This window comes from Podarcis erhardii (genome assembly GCF_964252035.2).
Source record: "Podarcis erhardii genome assembly, chromosome: 14".
Taxonomy (NCBI): domain Eukaryota; kingdom Metazoa; phylum Chordata; class Lepidosauria; order Squamata; family Lacertidae; genus Podarcis; species Podarcis erhardii.
In genome coordinates, this window is record NC_138503.1 from 7,364,208 (window position 1) to 7,384,018 (window position 19,811).

Here is a 19,811-nt window from a genome sequence, read left to right on the forward strand (position 1 = left end):
GGAGCAGGGACCGAGCAACGGGAGCTCACCCCGTCGCAGGGCTTCGAACCGCCGACCTTCTGATCGGCAAGCCCAAGGCTCAGTGGTTTAGACCACAGCTGCCCCTATTTGCATCGAAAAAATGTTGGAGGGTAGGTTAAAGAGGGCACTGATGCCAATGGTCCACTTTGAATATGACACAGGGCCCCTCCAGGCATCCCTTGTTCTTCATGACGATTTGTGTTCAGTAGGGTATTGGGGAGGACTCACTGCCAATACTGTTTGAGCCTGCAAAAGGTTCTGGAAGGACAAACTGATCCATTTCAAGTTGGTGCATGCCTGGTAGCTTCCTGGCAGGAAAGGAGGGAGGGAGAGGGAGATTCTGGCAGGGTCAAGGCTGGGCTTCTATTCTGAGGCTCTTCACTGCAAAATGGCACATGCTGTTTCTCTATAGCTGTCAACCTTCGCTTTTTTTTGCGGGAAATTCCCTTATTCCAGCGCTGTTTCCTGCTGCTTCCTGCTGCTATCCCAGACTGTTAGATATCCCGTAGACTGTCCCCGGGACAGGTGATGCTGCTGATCCCTTATTTTTGAGGCTGCTGATCCCTTATTTTCAAATCTGAAAGTTGACAGCTATGCGTTTCACGCTTCGCATTGCAAGGCACAGGCTGGCTGTGATGATGAGGAGAGATGCACCCACCCCCACCATTTGCCTTGTCACCATTTGTGAAATTCTATCTATTATCACAAACAACAATGAGGGTTTATGCCCTGGAGGGTTTCCAGGGTGAGAGTTGGGGAGCAGGCCTCCCATTTATGTTTCCAAAACAAGGTAGAATGTTGATACAAAAGGGGGGATTTTTCATCAATACTCCATCACATTCTGCAAAAGATGACACAATAAATCCTTTGCCCTTGACACGTCTTCCCTGAAGGAATCTGAGCTGTTTTGTCTTTCAGTAGTGTTGACATCTGTCAACAAGGTTGTTAACCACTAATTAGCCGTCTGCAGCCCAAGAAGCTGCCCCCCCCCCACCGCCCAACTTGTGGGTGAGGCAAAAGTGAGCCAGCAAGGGAACCTTTAGTAGAGATCCTCAAGGTTTGACAAAGAGCGCTGGGCAAAGTCATACCCCCTCAGCCCTCCACAAATTGCCCAGTGTTCAAATATGGAGCTCATCACAAAACTGACCTCCTTTTCAGACACTTGGAAAGTAGAGAAGTCTGCTTCATTTGAAAAGGTTCCAGGATACACAAAAGTAGCAGGAAAAGCCAAAGCAGGTGCAGGGAAACATACCCTGTTGCACAAACATGCACAAGAGGCCCAACAGCTGATTTTAAGAGGTTTATGGAAGGTTTAAACAGGCAATAAAGCAAAGGCACATGAAATAAATAAATAGCTCAGTTCTATCTGTCCTGACACAGCTAATTCACAAAGAGACTTCTGATCTCCTCGTGAATTGCATGTTCAGAAAGACATTGAGGGGAGACAGGGAGTTGGCAACATGTCAGCTTTTAAGGGCCCCTGAACCTGTCAAGCTCTGATTGACAGGTGGATCTGTCTAGCCAGTAGAATGAAGGCCAAGGAAGGTGCTGTCAGTGGTCCATTAAGGCAAATGTGTGCTGCCCCACCAGCCTTAGCCTGCCCTCGGCCAGCCCCCCAACTATGTGCCTTCTTGCTTGTGCCTAGTCCAGGGGGTGGTCCTGGCTGCCAGCTTCCTCCTCCTCCTCCCTGTAGAACTCAGAGGATGAGGACAAAATGAGAGCCAGTTGGCTCTGTCCGCCATTGACTCTGCCTCCATCGACTGTTGGTCTCCCTGCCTTCTGCCCACCAGTCACTGCTGGGTGCTGTTGGCCCCTAGGGAAGTGGAAACTGAGGCTGTTGAAGTATTCCTGCCTGCTGGATTTCCTCCCCTCCCCTCCTGAAGGGCAAAGTTCCCACAGAGTGACTACAGGAAACTTGGTGGGACTCCATGGCCTGTCTCCTCTGGGAAGCTGAGGGACTTGGAGGTGTTTAACTGCAGGTGTCTCAGGCCGGAAGGTAGCTGAGAACGAGAGGTGGCCCAGGATACAATATATTGTGAGACATTTGAGCAGCCCTTCAAATATTGCTGGTGGCCAGCATGGCCAATGGTCAGGGAGGGTGGTGGTGGTGGGCCCATGGTGGTGGACCCCATGGTATCTAGAGGGAACCCAGTTGGGAGGGGAGCATGTGGCAGGGGCAGAAGGGCACCAGCTGGGGTGAGAAGAATCTGACTCCCCCCTGTGATGTAATAGATGATATTACATGTAATAGATGGTCATTGGCTGGGGGTTTGCCACCATTCCAACTAAACTTCACCTTTTCCAGAATCTGCTTCTCTTCACCCTACTAAGGAACTGAACTCTGGCTGAAAAAGGAAGGCACCTCCATGCTGCTTCATTTGTCAGAATTATTATTATTATTTTTTAAAATAATATTTATTAACGTTTCAAAAAAATTACAAGAAGAAAAGAAGAAAAAACAAAAAAGAAGCAAAAAATACAAAATACAAAATACAAAAAAGTAAAAACTTTCATTTACTTGTTTCCCTGACCTCCTCACACCTCCCTTTTTGTATTCTAGTTCAATTAGTTATTTCAGCAAATCCTTTCCATTTTTACTTTTATCTTAATAATTTATCTTAATATATTATAACTTTACATTCTCACCTGTTAATAATCCATCTTTAAATACTCCTTTATAACATTACTGCTAACACCACATAACTTCATTCCAACATCCTTCTAACATTCCTTAATTTTACAATATTTCTGTAGATAGTCTTTAAATTTCTTCCAATCTTCTTCTACCGACTCTTCTCCCTGGTCTCGGATTCTGCCAGTCATTTCCGCCAGCTCCATGTAGTCCATCACCTTCATCTGCCATTCTTCCCGGGTGGGTAGCTCTTGTGTCTTCCAATACTTTGCGATGAGTATTCTTGCTGCTGTTGTGGCATACATAAAAAAAGTTCTATCCTTCTTTAACACCAATTGGCCGACCATGCCCAGGAGAAAGGCCTCTGGTTTTTTCAGGAAGGTATATTTAAATACCTTTTTCATTTCATTATAGATCATCTCCCAGAAAGCCTTAATCCTTGGGCACGTCCACCAAAGGTGAAAGAATGTACCTTCAGTCTCTTTACATTTCCAACATTTATTATCGGGCAAATGATATATTTTTGCAAGCTTGACTGGTGTCATGTACCACCTGTATATCATTTTCATAATATTCTCTCTTAAGGCATTACATTTGTCAGAATTAAATGCACCAGTCCTGAAGCCCTGTCTTTCATCTTAGGAAAGAGAGAGCATGCACAGTCATCTTGTGGTAGTGGGGGCCAAGATGCACCCACCTTCCTGGCAGTGCCAAATCTCCTCCAAAGCAGGCTCAGCTATTCCACTGCAGCTCCAGGGAGAAGCTCAGGGCTGGGAGAGGCAAGACCCTTCCAGAGCTGCCCAGCAAGGTGGGGAGGAGAGGCTGGGTGAGCCAAGCCCAGTTCTGGCCAGCTGGGACTGCTGGCCCAGAAGGTGCCCAACCCTCAGCCAAGGTCAGTCTCTGTCAGAGCAGGCAAGGGGGGGAGGGAGCGTCTTCTGGGCTCAGCCAGCAGCAGCAGGTGGAGACCCAGAGACAGCTCCTCCTCCTGTGAACTGAGAAGAGCTCTAAGAACAGCAGGCTCCCCACAGGCAGGCTGGACCCATTTCCCAGCACCTGGCTGAGGAGAGGGAAGAGACTGGATAGGAGCACACGTCCCCAGCCCTGTGAAGAGCCTCGATGCTGGTGAGTTGGGGTTGCAGAACCCAGTCCTGGGAAAGAGTCAGGACCCCCCCTCTCCCTCCCTCCCTCTGTGTCCCCCTGCCCCACAAAGCCTCCCTGACTCTGGGTCAGCATCAGCCCAGGGGAGTCAACAGAAAGGGGGTCCCATCTGGGCGCTGAGGGACTCACAGCCCACCTGATACCAACTGCCATGAGCTCTCCTCTCTTTCGCTCCCAGTGGCTGGCAAGGAGGCTGTGCTAGTGTTGGGGTAGGGGACTCCAGTGTGGGTTCAGTGGAGGGATTTGTGCAGGCCCCTACCTGACCCCTGGGCCCTGGGCCCTCCCCTCCCTGGATCTTTGGGGTGGGCAGGGGCAGGCTCTGGAGAGCCTTCTTGCAGGGCCAAATTCAGGTTTGCCTTTCCTTGGAAATTTCGTGCCAGAAACCTGACACATACACTCATCTCAGTTTCTGGCACTATTCTAATATTCATCTAATGTTTATTGGATGGATTTCCCCCCTAAATTGATTTTTGAATTCTGAATTTATTGTTATTCACGTTTTATACTGTCTTTTATGCTGTTTTTTGTTGTATCAATTAAGTGTTTTAAATTTGTTGTTAGCTGCCCTGAGCCCGGTTTTCTGAACCGGGAAGGCCAGGGTATAAATAATAATCATCATCATCATCATCATCATCATCATCATCATCCACCTGATTACAAAGGAGGTTGTATAGCTGCATCCTTTGTTTCGGGAGAGGGCTCCAGATGCTCTATCTGTCAGTACCCACCTGGGCATAAATACAAAGGCCTGGGTCTCTGGGTCCTCCTTCTAATTCCATGCTGGTGTCATGGAGGGGCTGTGTTGGCAAGAGGTGGCAGGCAGGCATTTTCATTTTGGGATTCCCTTCTAAAAAAGGAGAGGTTCTGAGGCTTGGAGCTGCCTGCAAGCCCCATCCGTCCCTCAGTCCCAGACACAAAAAAGCACTCTGCATATGTAAAGAGGCACTCTGTTCTCTGGGATTACTGTTAAACCTCTGGCTTTCAAAGGGTTCTTTGGGGGTGGGGAGGCAGGGAGGTTGCGGGCTTGTAGGGTGTGGTTCAAATGACATTCCAGCCCTTTCCCCCCTCTTTCCTCCCTGTAGGCAGCAGCCCTGCATTAAGATGCCTTGCAAAGCCCATTAGTCATCCTTGCTGAGTGTTTACCCTAAACAGTGGCTGCCTAACAGGAAGAAGGAAGAGGGGGGGGGGGTGAGAGAGAATGCAGCTCAGTCCCAAATGGAGAAGAATAAGGAGCAGGCAGAAAACTTGGGCCATGAGAATTGCCAGATCAAAACAGTTGAGTTCTGATGATCTGGGGATTCAGTTTCCCCTCCCCTGCTGGACAGAGCCACAAGGTTGTGTGTGTGTGTGTGCGCGCGCGCATTTCAGAAGTGTGGCCCAGGCTTTGCTTCCTGCTCTCCCTTCCTGATGGACCATAAATGCTGCTCTTGTGTACTGTTTCAACATGACCGGATGCTTCTGAGGAGCAGGAACCAAAACATGGCCTATAAGATCTGCTTGGCAGGGTTGGGTGTAAAGAGAGTTCAAGGTCACAGGAAGGCTCCTTCTGGCACCTCTGCTTGACAACTGGGAGGATTTGGGGTCTTCTCACTGGGTTGACTTGCTTCAGACCCCTTTGCTTTGATTATAGCCCATTTTGTCCATTTGGGGTGCAGATATTGCTGAACTCCAGCTCTCCTCAGCAACCGGCATGGCCGGTGGTCAGGGAAGGTTTCCAACAACCTCTGATCAGTCCCAGGATCCCTAAACTTGTGTACTGTTGAAGCCTGTGGAAATTCGAGATCCCATCTGATAGTTTAAGCATTTGAGAGAACATTATTTTTCCTTTATGAGCTTTTTCTTTAAAAGTTCAACATTTATGAATCATCATGGGGGAAGCACTGTTAAACAGCTGGACCCTTTTGAATCATTTACCGGAATTCATCATGTTCAACCTGAGGCATAGCTCAGTTGGTAGAGGATGAAACTCTTAATCTCAGGGTCTGGGGTTTGATCCCCATGTTGGGTGAAAGATTCCTGCATTGCACGGGGTTGGACTAGATGATCCCTGTGATCCCTTCTATGATCTTTCACCTTTTTCTAAAGCATTTTGTGTGCAAAGAGGTCTTGTAACAATTGCAAAACTTTGCATGTATGTATCAGCCACAGTTGAATTATATGGCGAGAGAGAGCCTGGCGTGTGTGTGTGTGTGAGAGAGAGAGAGAGAGGGGGGGGGGGACTTTGGTAGTGCCTTCCTGCAGGCTTGTAGAAGATGTGTTCAGAGATTCTTCTTCTCTTTTCACTGCCCTGTTCCCCAGTTTAGAAGCAACATAAACTATTTTAATTAATATTGTGTCACCAAAAGGGCTTGAGATGGCCAATTGAATTCTACCAAGATATAGTATTTTGATGAAAACATATCTTTATTGATTGTTGAAGATGAAAATCATTCTTAAAATGCAATCCAGAGAAAAATCATATCCCCCCGAGAAAATTCCTGAGTGGCAGGCCAAGATTAACATCATAAAATTGAATTTGTGCTTCAAACCTTTGATGTAATCAGCAGCTGGAGGATGGTCTTGCCCTCGCGGTGCTCCTTCTGATGGTGGGGAATTATGGAGGGGAATGAAATAAGTGTTTCTGGTGCCACTCATCCTAGAAATACAAACAAGATATTACTGGCGGACCCTGGCTGGTTGAAATAGCCTATATTGATCCCTGGATCCAGCTCACTGTGAGAGAGTGAGGGTGTGTGTGTGTGTGGGGGGGGAACGGCACCCATGGATGGCCTGGAGGTGGGGGAGGGAGATGGCTGTCACTCAGCAGGGACTCCTCTGGCCAATCAAAAGGCAGCCATTGCAGGGCCCCAGGAGCCCAGCAGGTTGGAGCTTCAGGCAGAATCTGGGGAGGTCAAGAGCTCTTGCACATGAAACAGAGATGGATTTAGGGTAACACAACTGCTGTGGTTACCCCGAGTGCCGTGCTGCAGGGGTGCCAAAACAAAGCTATAGAACAGAGTGCACAGGGCGCTTTGTCACACAGGACACCACTGAAATTCAAGAACCCCAAGTCCACCACTGCACAAAAGGAAGTGGAAAGGCCAAGAGGATGTGGCAAGGACTCTTTATGCTCAGCTGCTGAGCAAGAGGTGGGGCAAGATTTGGGGCAACTGACTCATCGCTGCACCATTGCACCACATGATTACGCCCCCTTTCATAATCTGAAAAGAGCCCACAAGAACTCTGTGCCATTCCTAGCCTTCTGGTTATCCTGTGGGTTTAGCCTCCTCCTCCCAGGCCATTCTTCTGTCCCACCTCCCCAGAAATCACAGCATTTCCATCACAGCAACAACAAGATGGTGGCGTGTGCAGATGCTGTGTCCCCAAACACCCCGGTAATAATATCATTAAGTTTGCAGATGATACAATGGTGGTTGGTCTAATCCCGGCTGGAGAGGGGTAGGCGGCCTATAGGAAGGAAGTCAAGCAGCTGGGGGAGTGGTGCAGAAAGACAACTTACTCCTTAACTTAAAGAAAACAAAAGAGATTATTGTGGACTTTAGGAAATGTGAATCGAATATTCAGCCACTTATTATTGAGGGGAAGTGTGTGGAACAGGTCTCGGTGTTTTGATTTCTGGGAATGGAGTTGAGAGATGACCTAACCTGGGGAGAAAACAGCAAAGACCTGATGAAGAGAGCACAGCAGAGGTTATATTTTCTGAGAATCCTCTGGCAAATTAATCTCTCAAACAACCTGTTGATGGCATTTTACCATTGTACTGTTGAGAGTGTATTAACGTATGGTCTCTGTGTGTGGTTTGGGAGCTGCACGGTCAGGGAAAAAACAATGTTGTCCAAGATTGTAAAAACTGCAGAGAGAATAATTGGGTGCACTCTTCCCACCTTGGATCAAATCTATGCTTCCAGGTGCCATAAGAAAGCTGCAAAGATAGTTCAGGATAGTGCACACCCCGGAAATGATCTCTTTCAGCTTCTGCCTTCTGGAAGAAGGTACAGGGTTATAAAGACTAGGACTAGCTGCCTGAGAATAAAGAGTATTGTATTGTATTGTATTGTATTGTATTGTATTGTATTGTATCGTATCGTATCGTATCGTATCGTATCGTATCGTATCGTATCGTATCGTATCATGTGACTTCTAACTTCTTCTGCCTCTGTAAATGAAAGCTGGTGTGTTCCATCTTAAAGTCCCCCAACTGCTCACTTCTGAAGACACACACTTCTTTGATATGTCCCTCTCATCTACCAGGAATCATAGAATCATAGAGTTGGAAGAGACCACAAGGGCCATCGAGTCCAAGCCCCCTGCCAAGCAGGAAACACCAGCAGAGCACTCCTGACATATGGTTGTCAAGCCTCTGCTTAAAGACCTCCAAAGAAGGAGACTCCACCACACTCCTTGGCAGCAAATTCCACTGTCGAACAGCTCTTACTGTCAGGAAGTTCTTCCTAATGTTTAGGTGGAATCTTCTTTCTTGTAGTTTGGATCCATTGCTCCGTGTCCGCTTCTCTGGAGCAGCAGAAAACAACCTTTCTCCCTCCTCTATGTGACATCCTTTTATATATTTGAACATGACTATCATATCACCCCTTAACCTCCTCTTCTCCAGGCTAAACATGCCCAGCTCCCTCATAAGGCATCATTTCCAGGCCTTTGACCATTTTGGTTGCCCTCCTCTGGACACGTTCCAGTTTGTCAGTGTCCTTCTTGAACTGTGGCGCCCAGAACTGGACACAGTACTCCAGGTGAGGTCTGACCAGAGCAGAATACAGTGGCACTATTACTTCCCTTGATCTAGATGCTATACTCCTATTGATGCAGCCCAGAATTGCATTGGCTTTTTTAGCTGCCGCGTCACACTGTTGGCTCATGTCAAGTTTGTGGTCAACCAAGACTCCTAGATCCTTTTCACATTGAGTTGACGGAACAACTTCCCTTTAAGTTAACACCCACCCAGCTGCATCTCCTGGCCCCACAGGGCTTAAGAGCATCTTCCTGGCTAAGAGCAAACTCTGCCCATTGTCTGTGGCAAGCAGGCAGCCCATAACTCATGGCCACCTGAGCTCAGACATCATGCATATGGCTTATGGACAGTGCTCCTTTCTTCCTGCCTTTGACCAGCTAAGGCTGCTGCCTGCTTCATCCCACTCTGGAGTATATGAGCATTTTGGGACTCTCTGCTATAGTCTGCAGCTAGATAGCTGTATATATTCTTTTTGTCTCTTAGATTCTATTCTTAATTCTGAAAAAAAATGTTTCTTGCATCTGGTATTGAAGTGAGTTTCTGATGGGCTCCTTCACCAGCTAAGGTGGGGCAAGTCCATGAAAAGTGAACTGTGTTGTGGCCTGCAGAGCAGGAAGGGAGTTGTCCTCATCCAGAAAGGTAGTTCTACCTTCCAAGTCAAGAGTGAGAGGACTAAGGGAGGCAGCGGCAGCACAAACATTGCCTTGCTTTTGTTGTGCAATTGGTAAGCACCTTGGCAAGAAGATGGACTCTAAATATATTCAGCAATTAAGAGAGGTCTCTGGAATAACCACATTTTCTTCCTCAGGTGCCAAACCGCCCAAAACAATGGGGCCAGGTGGAGGGGAGAGAGTTCCACAGGGGTGGTGCAATGACTGAGAAAGCTAAATAATAATAATCTCTCTCTATTCAACTGACCACTGAAAGCCCTTTCCTTTTGTTTTTAGGTTAGCTCACCATGAAGACCTCAGTTCAGCTTGTCACGTTGTGGGGTAACCGAGCCCCAGCTCACAGCATCACAGCCATCTTGATCACGGAAGATCAGAGAACCATTGTTACTGGGAGTCAAGAAGGACAAATCTGCCTCTGGGACCTGTCATCATCAGACCTGAAGGTTTGTGGTATTGCAGGGGAGTCAGCCATCTTGCTGCCCCATCCTATCCTGTCTTCCTTTCCTCTTTCCATCCCATGAGGCCTCTTATAGCTACCGTGCCCAAGACATGACACATCCGTGGTCAGAAATCCCTGTGGAAGAAACCCTTCTCAAATAATATTTCCCATGGTATATAAAACTATTAGCAGTACTATTTTTGAACAGCCACTTTAGAACACGGGCTTGTCGTGAGATACCAGAGGTGGTATGAATCTCCTTCCCCAGAAGGGCTCATAGTAACCCCAGAAGCACCAGTCCCCCTCTCCTCCTCTCAGCAGCAGGAAATCTGCTCTGTGTGGCCAAAGAAAAGCCACTTCCGCCCTTTGGAGGAGGTGGAGTTGTGGGCTTCACGGCCCCACCACACACGCGGTAGCTGGAACCCAGCCCCCATGCGATTGGAGGGATTCCCGGCCGCATCACCTCCTGGCCAGCCAATCGGCTGGCTCTGGGGGTGTGGCCTGCCCGATTTAAACCAGGACGCGGCTGGGGATCTCCCTCTTTGCCGCCTGCCACCTGTTCCTGCTTTTCCCACCCTCCCTCCCTATAAGGTTTTCGTTCCTTGACCTTGCTATGGACCTTGGTTGGTCGTTGTTGAGGGGCCTGGTAGGAATTTTTCCACTTAGCAAATTGACACCAGCCACTTGGTTTTTGCCTACCTTGTAGCAAATCGTCACAACTTTCTTGGTATTGGCGGTTAGGCATTGGTATTGCTCTGTAGATGGAAGAGGGGAGGTAGCGCCATCACCTGCCCCGCATATTGAAGGGTAGTCTGATAAAGGATTCCAGGGGGCATGGCCCTGTCTGAAGCCTGGGGAGGTGAGGGCCTAAGGCACGCCCCCTGTCAGTGACCCCGGGGGAGTTCCTAGTTGATGTGCATCAGCAGGACTCCCCCTACTGGTGGTTAACCCTTCCTGGACTTCAAGTGGACGGGCTGAAGTCGGATATAGTCAGTTATGACCAATGCCTAAGCCAATACTGCTCATCACCTGTAACCAAAAAAGTTGAGGCCTTATTTAGCCCATTAACCTTAACAATTGTATCATGTGTCATTATTTCCGTGGGGGGGGGGGCGGCGGGAACTCGCCACGCAAGAATTTTTACTCGTGTGTCCTTAGAAAACAGCCACTCTGACATTGCTGCATGGTTTTGCTATTCTAGATTTCGTCAAAGCGAATGCTCTTTGGTCACACGGCGTCAGTGACCTGCTTGGCCAAGGCGAGGGACTTTGAGAAGCATCCATACGTGGTCAGTGCTACTGAGAACGGGTCAGTCATTTTGCATTTCCCATGACGTGCAACCATCTCTTCATTTCAACGGTGGGAATTCCCAGAGTAGCAAGGAAGGATGCAATCTCTTCTTGAACAGTAGGCTGGTGATTTGTGGTTTTGGGGAAAAGCGGTCCTTGCTAGACAAGATCCATCAGGAACATCTGGAGGAGCCCCATGGAAGATGGTTCTGCTACTCCTTCCCCAGGGGACAGTCTTGGGGGGAGAGTCCTTAGAGCATGAAGGTCTGGCAGATGTAGCAAAACAAAACGAGCTCTCCAATATGCCACAGCCTGTAAACATAAGTTCATATATAAAAAGCATGTTTTTGAGCTCTTCGGTCTCTGAATATGTGCACCTGAGAATGATGAATGCCTGTGTGAGATAAAATATTTTAAAACCACCCTTCACCCAAGGAGTCCTAGGCAGTATACAATAAGCATGAATAAAAGTATTCTTACACAACATAAACACAATAAAATCAGTGGCCTTCATAGCAAACAGAAAGGCAAAACCCCTAAAAACTACTGAGCAGGACTAAAGCAACATAATAATTTAAAATTCCTGGGCATATAAGAATGTCTTCTTAATCTAACATCCAAAAGATGTAGAGACAGCCCCAGTCTTACCCCTTTGGGGAGGGCATTCTGAAGCCACCACAGAAAAGACCAGGTCCTCCTGTCTTCATGCATCAAGAATGTTTGCTAGAGCGTGGTATTGGTTGAAGATTGTGAGACATTTTAAGTCAAGCTGCTGGCACACCCAGAGGTGCTCCTTCGGGCATTTGGGTTAATGCCAGCTTCTTGACCTGAGCTCAGAAGCCAGCCACCCAATGTTGTTTGCTTTCAAAATATGAAAATACCTGGCTGAAGCAGTTTAAGTACTGTAATGTGCTTTCATGAAGTAGCTTGTGTGGTTATAATTGTATGTGCCCCAGCAAATGTGATGCAAGTTGATGTTTACCAATAATGTGATGAGATAGGAAAGAAATGTTTGGGCTTTGGACATTTTGATAAACCACTGGATTTCATCATAATAGTCATCTTGTCTTCCTAATCTCACTTTTCAAAATGAATTTCATAGTGGTGATAATAATAATAATAATAATAATAATAATAATAATAATAATAATTTATTTATACTCCGCCCATCTGGCTGAGCTTCCCCAGCCACTTGGGTGGCTCCCAATTGAGTATTAAAAACAATACAGCATTAAATTTTTAATTGAAGGATTATAAAGGGTGAAGATATTTAAACATGATATTGAGGCCCTTCACAGAGGCTGGTGCATCTGTGGACATTTCTAACAGAAGGTCATTCAGGTGGTCGGTCTGCAAGGTCCAAGATGTATCTTTCTGGATTTTTGTGATGATGCTGACAATCCACATAACATCACAATGGGCTGAGAAAGAAACAGAGAGGCTGCCAGGGGTTTGCATGTATGGATGCACTAGGGTTTTCTTGCTCTTCAAAAGAATAGTGCCAAATTAAATAGATTTAGGCTGCATTCCTATACTGCACTTATTTCCAAGTAAATGTGCATAGGATTGGGCTGTGAAAATGTTTTGATAGACCTAACAGAAGGCCTGTTTTACTAAATTTGAAATAATTTGCACATAAAACAATAAAGCTTCAGCAGTATGAGCTCACGACCCTTGAATTCACACTGATGGTTCTGCAATGAGGTGCACATCTCACAGCTGTCCTCAGGGTGTCACTGTTTGTTCTTTGCCCAGATTGACACGTTTTCTGAACAGCCCTGATCCTGGGCAGAGAGAAAGGGGAGGGAGGATGCTTTGCAAAGCAGGCAGTTCAAGTTTAGTGAAATGAAAATCACTTTCTGCTCTTCCAGTAAATGATAGCTGCAGTGACAAGTTGACGAGCTGTAATGGGAGCCATAATGGCCGCTTTTGTCACAGGCCTGTCGTGCCCTTGCAGGTAGCTATGGCAGCAGCCAGCTGCAATTTCCAAAGCAAAGCGAGGCTGTGCTGCTGCTGCTGCTCCTGCTGTCTGGCCTCCACCCCAATAAACAGCAGCAGTTTCCCTCAGGTTTCTCTCTGCAAGCCAGCCACACAAATGGTCGGTCCTCTGCGCCAAGGAAAATCACCCAAGCCACAAGAAATTATTATTCTGACTGGGTCAAGGTAAAGGTACCCCTGACCGTTAAGTCCAGTCGCGGACGACTCTGGGGTTGCGGCACTCATCTCGCTTTACTGGCTGAGGGAGCTGCCGTTTGTCCGCAGACAGCTTCCAGGTCATGCGGCCAGCATGACTAAGCCGCTTCTGGCGAACCAGAGCAGCGCACGGAAAGGCCGTTTACCTTCCCGCCGGAGCGGTACCTATTTATCTACTTGCACTTTGAGGTGCTTTCAAACTGCTAGGTGGGCAGGAGCTGGGACCGAACAACGGGAGCTCACCCGTCGCGGGGATTTGAACCGCCAACCTTCTGATCGGCAAGCCCACGGCTCTGTGGTTTAACCCACAGCGCCACCCATGGCCCGTTATTCTGACTACAAATCCTATCGGATGGAGAGTAACAACAAACTAATTTTGTTTGACAGGGAAATGTGCGTCTGGAACATTATCTGTGGGCAGTGTGTGGAGAGCACAAGGCTTCCCTTTCGGCACACAGCGATTTGTGTAAGTACAGCCAACTTCACAGTGAAGAACTTCTGTCCATCTGCCCATTGGGACTCTCTGTACCCAGCCTGGATGATGCTTCTTCCATAAGTTTTTTAAAAATAAAAAACAGATCCACTGAAATGCTGTCCTTCCTGGAGCAGATTAGGTCACTAGAATCTTAGCTAAACAGCCACAATTAGTACTAGCAACCTGAGCTGTCGGAATATAGGCTACCTCTTTATTTGCTGTTCAATGTCTCATTGGTGCAGCTGTTCCTTTTCTGCCTGCTGGTCCTTGTCCTCAGTGCCAGGAGTAAGCTGTTCCCAACACTGCAGGGGCAAATCATTGGGCTGGGTAGAGGTGGAAGCTCCACTGGTGGCCCCCTCCCCCCCATCAGGCCAATGAAGGCCAGAGAGGGAGGGAGGGAAACAGGGCAAGCTGGGCAACTGCTAGAGAGGTGGCTGGTGTGGATGCCACTGCTGAGGAAATGTATCAAAGTGCCACACCTTTTGCCCCTGGATATCCTCTCCTTCACACCCATGGGGCAGAGCAGATGCACACCTACTGGCAAACTCAGCTGAGGACCTCAGGATATGGCAAGGATGAGCACCTGGACCAGAGGAACCCGACAGTCTCTTTCCAAAGAGATCAAAGCAAGCCACAAGGGAGTCTCCAAAACCTCTTGGGGGCCATGCAGCAGGCAGGCGAGAAGTCTTACCTGCTGGCCCCAATCCAGCTGCTTGCAGGAAAGCTGCAGGTGCCTTTTCTATGCAGCAGAGCATTTTTTCGTAGGCTTTGAAGTGTGTCCAGTGTGCCTTCTGCCCATGGATATGGACAGGTTGCAACCATTTCTCTACAAATGGCAATGCTCATGCTGTTTATATGAGTTGTATTCCATTTGCCGCTTTGTATTCCATTTGCCACTTCCATTTGGGTCCTGATTCTATCATAAGCTGTACAAGTCTGTTGTACGGTGTTGGAGAGGACTGGGGGTGGGCAGGGAGACGCATGAGCCATTTCCTCCACTGCTTGCACAGGACCTCTCTGCTCTGGGCACCAATGGGGTGTAAATCCATGGCATGGGCTTCCCTATGGAGGTCTATTCATTTGCCAGGGAGGTGCCAGGAATCTCTTTTTTGTCCACCTTTGTCACAGCACAAGAGGTTTGGGCTTTGGAATAGGAATGGTCACCCTAGGGTAGTGGTGGCAGTTTTCCTGGGGAGTTCTCAGTGCAAACCAATGCTTTGGAAACCCTCGTTGGAGTCAGCCAATTCCCCATCTCCAGATCTGCACCTAAGAGTAGCCAAAAGGCATTTTAATGTGGGCGACAACATTTTGCTTTCTAGCATGAACATCAGACCCCCATGACCGAAAGCAATCCCTCAGTGGTGTTCTTGTGGCTAACCTGTTGTGGCTTTCCCCTTTGCTCAGTATTACCACAGCTCGTTCCGCATGACAGGAGAGGGTTGGCTCCTCTGCTGTGGGCAATATAATGATATCCTCATCATCGATGCCAAAGCGCTGTCTGTGCTTCACACCTTGACGTCCTCCCAGTCTTCGGATTGGATCAGCTGCATGTGCTTAGTGCATTCCCCTCGCATCCAAGGTAGGTCAAAGCTGTGGGAATGTTCAGGGATGCAGGAGAGGATATATTGTCTGATTATATCCTTTTCCAACTTGTGTTAACAAGTACACAGTTTAGGAGAGTAACATCCCCCTTTTTAAACTTGCAGTGGATGTGTTTGCTCAGGCTTCCTAAAGCCTCTATAATAACTGTGCTGGTATTCCCCCCTTATTCCCTATAAAAGATAAGACACGACACAGTCTTCTACAAAAGTATAAAAAGAGTTTACTCACATATCATTCTGTTCACAATAGGATCCCAGAAGGCAGACTTAGCTTAGAAAAGTAACATACACTTGGAAACTATTCCATTAAGAGACAGTGTCTTTCCATAAAGAGACAGTGTCTTTGTCCTCTCTTGGCTGGAGGCCAAGAGAGCATCTTTGGCTAAGCAGATGTTGCTTCGTCGACGAAAGTAGTCATAGAGAGAGAGATGGCTGCCCTGCCCTGTGCTTTTGTCATTACCTGCACAGGTGAGGCCACACCAACCTCTAGTCACATGCAGAGGAAGTCTGTCCCAGCCCAGAAGGAAACAGGAAGTTTACCTGCTGGCTGGACAAACATTCTTCCCCATGTGTAAACATGTTCACTCTAGGAATGTTGTACTTGGCTGCTCCTGTGTTTCACATCCCACAAAAGCTGGATGTTTCTGTGGGACTGAGGCCAAAGGCTCTTCACCAGGCAGGGCCAGAACCAAAAGGACAGGCTGAGGCATCCCTGCTACAGACCCTGCGGCTGCAAAGCAGGATCTCAGCTGAATGGGTGTGCAACTGCTGGCCAACCAGTCTGTTCCTTTGGCCCTCCCAGCTGGTTTCCACCTGAGCCCTGCTTTCTCCAGGCCTTCAGCTTCCTCCTTGACACCTTTTGCTACTCTCTGCTGTCCCCTCTGCACCTTTCTCCCTAGTCTCTGCCCTTCTTTCCCCACTTATTCCTGTTCCTTTCTGTAGGAATGGATTTCGGCACTAAGAGAGGATATATGGCTTAGTTCTTACCCTTCCTTGCTCATGTGAGTGAGATCAGCAGAGTATCGTACTTGAAAGTTAAGCTTTTGCGGGGCCTGAAGGGACCTTGGCCCCTAGGAGTTGGCTTGTATGCTTGGGAGACGGCTGTTGTCAGGGGAACCGTTATGAACGGGCAGCTGCAAGAACCAATATTTCATGCAACCATAAGGAAAGAGCGGGGGCAGGGGGGACAGCTTCCAGTCAGGAGGAAAGGTGGCTCATGGGCATTAGCTAGAGATCCTGTTCTATGGCTTTATCCTATCAAGCATCTTTGCTCCTTCATTTCACACAACCAGCCCATATCCTCCTGCCTCGCCCCCTCGTCCATGCCCCTTGCCCTTTTGTTTCAGCTCTATCCCCTTGCTGTGTGGATTGCTCTTCCCATTGAAAATATGTCTCTGTTGCTTTTTCTCACAGAGGACTCCTTAATAGCTGTCTCTGCAACAGGAACCCTTAAAGTCTGGGATCTGTCCTCATCAGTTAGCAGGATACGGGTAAGGAGCTACAGTCTGGGCTGGCAGGCCCCATATGTCAAAATTCTAAATTCTATGCCTTGTGAAATGCTGTACTAGTTTTCTGCAGCTACTTGGCTTTCATTGAATATCAGAATTTTTGACTCATCTGCAATGAGCAGTGGCTAGAAGAGGAGGAGGAGGAGAATGCAGATTATGGCTAGAGGAATGAGGAAGGGCCTGTCTGGCCCTAGGACACTTAAACCCGGAGGCTTCTGCAGTCAGCACAGTATCACAATTCTGAATGCTAGATTTATATTTATTTATTTTCATCCAGACTTTTAGGGTCAAACGTAAGGAAGCCTGATTAAAACATTAATATGATTAGTAGCAAAACAATCCATAAAATAGTAGTCTGCCAACAAAAACATCACTCAATGGAGTCAAGACTTTTTAAAGCATCCATTTGAAAAGTACAAGGGAGGCAGGGGAGGAGGATATAAAGTGCTGGAGGGGTGTGGAGTCACCACCGAAAAAGCCCTGCTAACCTGATTGTAGCAGTGGACCACCAAGCTGGACCTCTAGGCTGGGCAGCATCGTGTGGCTCTAGGTGGTCCTTCAAGTGGCCTGATCCCCAGGCATATTAGGGAGCATATAAAGTGTCATACCAGCACTTTAATTTGAGCCTGAAAATAGATGCATTGTGTGTGCAATTCTTGCAATGTGTGGATTGGGAGGGCCTTGAATTCAAAAAGTTGCAGCAACTTTCTCTGAAGACACCTTGGGATGCTGGGCTTTGATAGTCAAGAATCACATGAAAGCCTTGACTGATCCACTCAAGCCACAAATAGTAACTTAGATTGGCCTATTTAATGAGAGAATTCCTCATGGAGAGCCACACCTGAAAAGGTTTTGCAGCTCCCTGTAGCAACTGGCCCTGAGCACCTGGGGAGAGCCACATGAGAGCAAGAGCATCATCTTCACGGCTTCTTGCAACTTCAGAGGAAAGGATGGAGATGTGAGGGAGAGTTTAAGCACTCATGATGGAGCTTCAAGACCTTCCTCCTCCTCAGCCTCAGGCCCTCTGGCTACTTTTTTGCTAAAGGTCTGGTGCTATGCTGTGGGGTTTTTTTGTGTGTAATTATTGGTATGTTTTAAACAGATTTTATATATGTATATAGTTCTAATTCTATCAGTGTTTGATTGTGTATGTGAATAATTTTTTTATTAAATCTCCAAAAAAAATTCCAAAGCATTTGTTGTCATATACAATTTCTCCCCAACATAAATTTCTTCTTGATTCCCCACCCCTCCTTTCCCAATGTTTGTTTTGGGTTGTTGTTTTTATTTTTATTATGTATTTTGTGGTTTTATACAGTATCTTGATTTTATTCTGTGAACTGCCCTGAGACCCCTGGGTATAGGGCGGTATATAAATGCAATTATTATTATTATTATTATTATTATTATTATTATTATTACTTCTTATCAGCTGTTTTACAAGACGTATGTTTTTATTATCTAAACTTCACTATCATTAGATCTTTCAGTAATCTACTGCTTATATTTCAAATCCTGCCGATGACGTCATGTATGAGTGATAGATAGAGAAGTGTTTAATTGTTTTTTAATGATTGCCTTTTTTATGTTTTCCGCCATTCTTGTTTCTATCTGTAAGCTGCTTTGAGTCCCGTTCGGGGAAATGGCAGGGTATAAATAAACATACAATGTTGTTGGCATCTGTCTGTCTCAAGGGACAATGGAGGAGTGTGCCTTTGGGGCTAAAGTCAAACCATTGGAGAGTTACAGTGTCTGCTATGGCTGTAGATATTGATAGCGGAGAGACATGTTTTATTGCAGATGAAGGTGTCTGGTTTCACTGTTACCAGATACACCATGGCATTTCTCTTCTCTGTGCTCCTCCTAGCAGACATAATAATAATAACATAGTAATAATAATAATATTAAAAAATATCATACAAAATTAACTGCTATAATAAGAAATCAGTCAAATCAAAAATTTAAAAAGGAGTGGAAATGTTTTGATGAATATATGGCAAAATATTGCTAAAAAAAAGATACGCTAATACAGTATGCCTAGATTAAAATGCGAAGTACTGGATGGAAGAAAAATTAGTAATGAAAGATAATGAGAATATATAGATGATATGAAAAGGTTGTAGAATGCAAAGATTATTGTCAATTGTATATTGTGGAGGAAATCGAGTGGGGGTGGAGGGAAGTGGAAGGAAGGAGAAAAGAATAATATGATGGATTCAGGAAATATAAATGTAAATGTATGGAGGGATGGGGAGGAAATGGTGTTGGCTCTTGCTTTGGCACATCTTTATTGTAATATAATATGAGAAAACCAATAAATAAATACATACATAAATAAATAAACTCTGAGGAAAATAATAATAATAATAATAATAATAATAATAATAATAATAATGTCCTAGCATTAGAAGAAGAATATTGCAGGGGTGGTGCTGGGAGCCTTAAAGGTGGGGGACTCCCCCCCCAGCCTGTGCAGATGCAGCCTGTTGCAAAGGCAACCTTTACATCTTCCTGCAAGGAAGCACCTGGATAGTTGGACATCCCTCCTGCTGCCTCTGGGAGTTCTTTGGCTGCCCTGCTGAGAGACGGTGAGAGTGCCATTTGGCTCATGCAATTCTGTTTGCAGACTCTGGAATGCCTTCAGTTGTTCCCTCGTTCTTTTCATAGCTAGGCCAAGGTCTTTATACCAAGAGCACCCTTTTATTAGGATGACGACTGGCTTTTTCTTGTTCAACGCAGCCATGCCTTGTTTTATTGTGCTTTCAGGAGAGGCAGAATATTCATGAAAGGGAATCCAAATCTCTGGACTGTGCTCCCTGCCGCACCGTCAGATTTTGCACCTTCACGGAAAGGCTTCTTCTCGTTGTGTTTTCCAGCTGCTGGAAGGTACATGCTACAGAATCGTGTCATGGAATATTCTCTTTCTCTCTCTCCTTTCTGTAAAACTTCAAGAGCTTGTGGAATACCAGATGATTAGTGAACTCTCCATGGGTGAAATTGCAAAATAAAACCCCAAATCCATATATGTTGACAAACTCATGCAATCTACTGTTGTTATGTTGCTTTAATTTTAAAAA

The 19,811-nt window shown here is 46.5% G+C and overlaps 1 protein-coding gene across 1 annotated transcript in view; it reads left to right on the top strand.

The window, feature by feature from the left end:
- The first annotated feature begins 3,675 nt into the window (after nt 1-3,675).
- WDR72 (WD repeat domain 72) overlaps nt 3,676-19,811 on the top strand; it is an 82,006-nt gene continuing 65,870 nt past the window's right edge. The window contains exons 1-7 of the mRNA XM_081839405.1: nt 3,676-3,775; nt 9,506-9,672; nt 10,870-10,976; nt 13,538-13,616; nt 15,030-15,204; nt 16,640-16,716; nt 19,501-19,620. Of these exons, the coding sequence (XP_081695531.1) occupies nt 9,517-9,672; nt 10,870-10,976; nt 13,538-13,616; nt 15,030-15,204; nt 16,640-16,716; nt 19,501-19,620 (714 nt within the window). The 5' untranslated portion in view covers nt 3,676-3,775; nt 9,506-9,516. The remainder of the gene's footprint in view (nt 3,776-9,505; nt 9,673-10,869; nt 10,977-13,537; nt 13,617-15,029; nt 15,205-16,639; nt 16,717-19,500; nt 19,621-19,811) is intronic.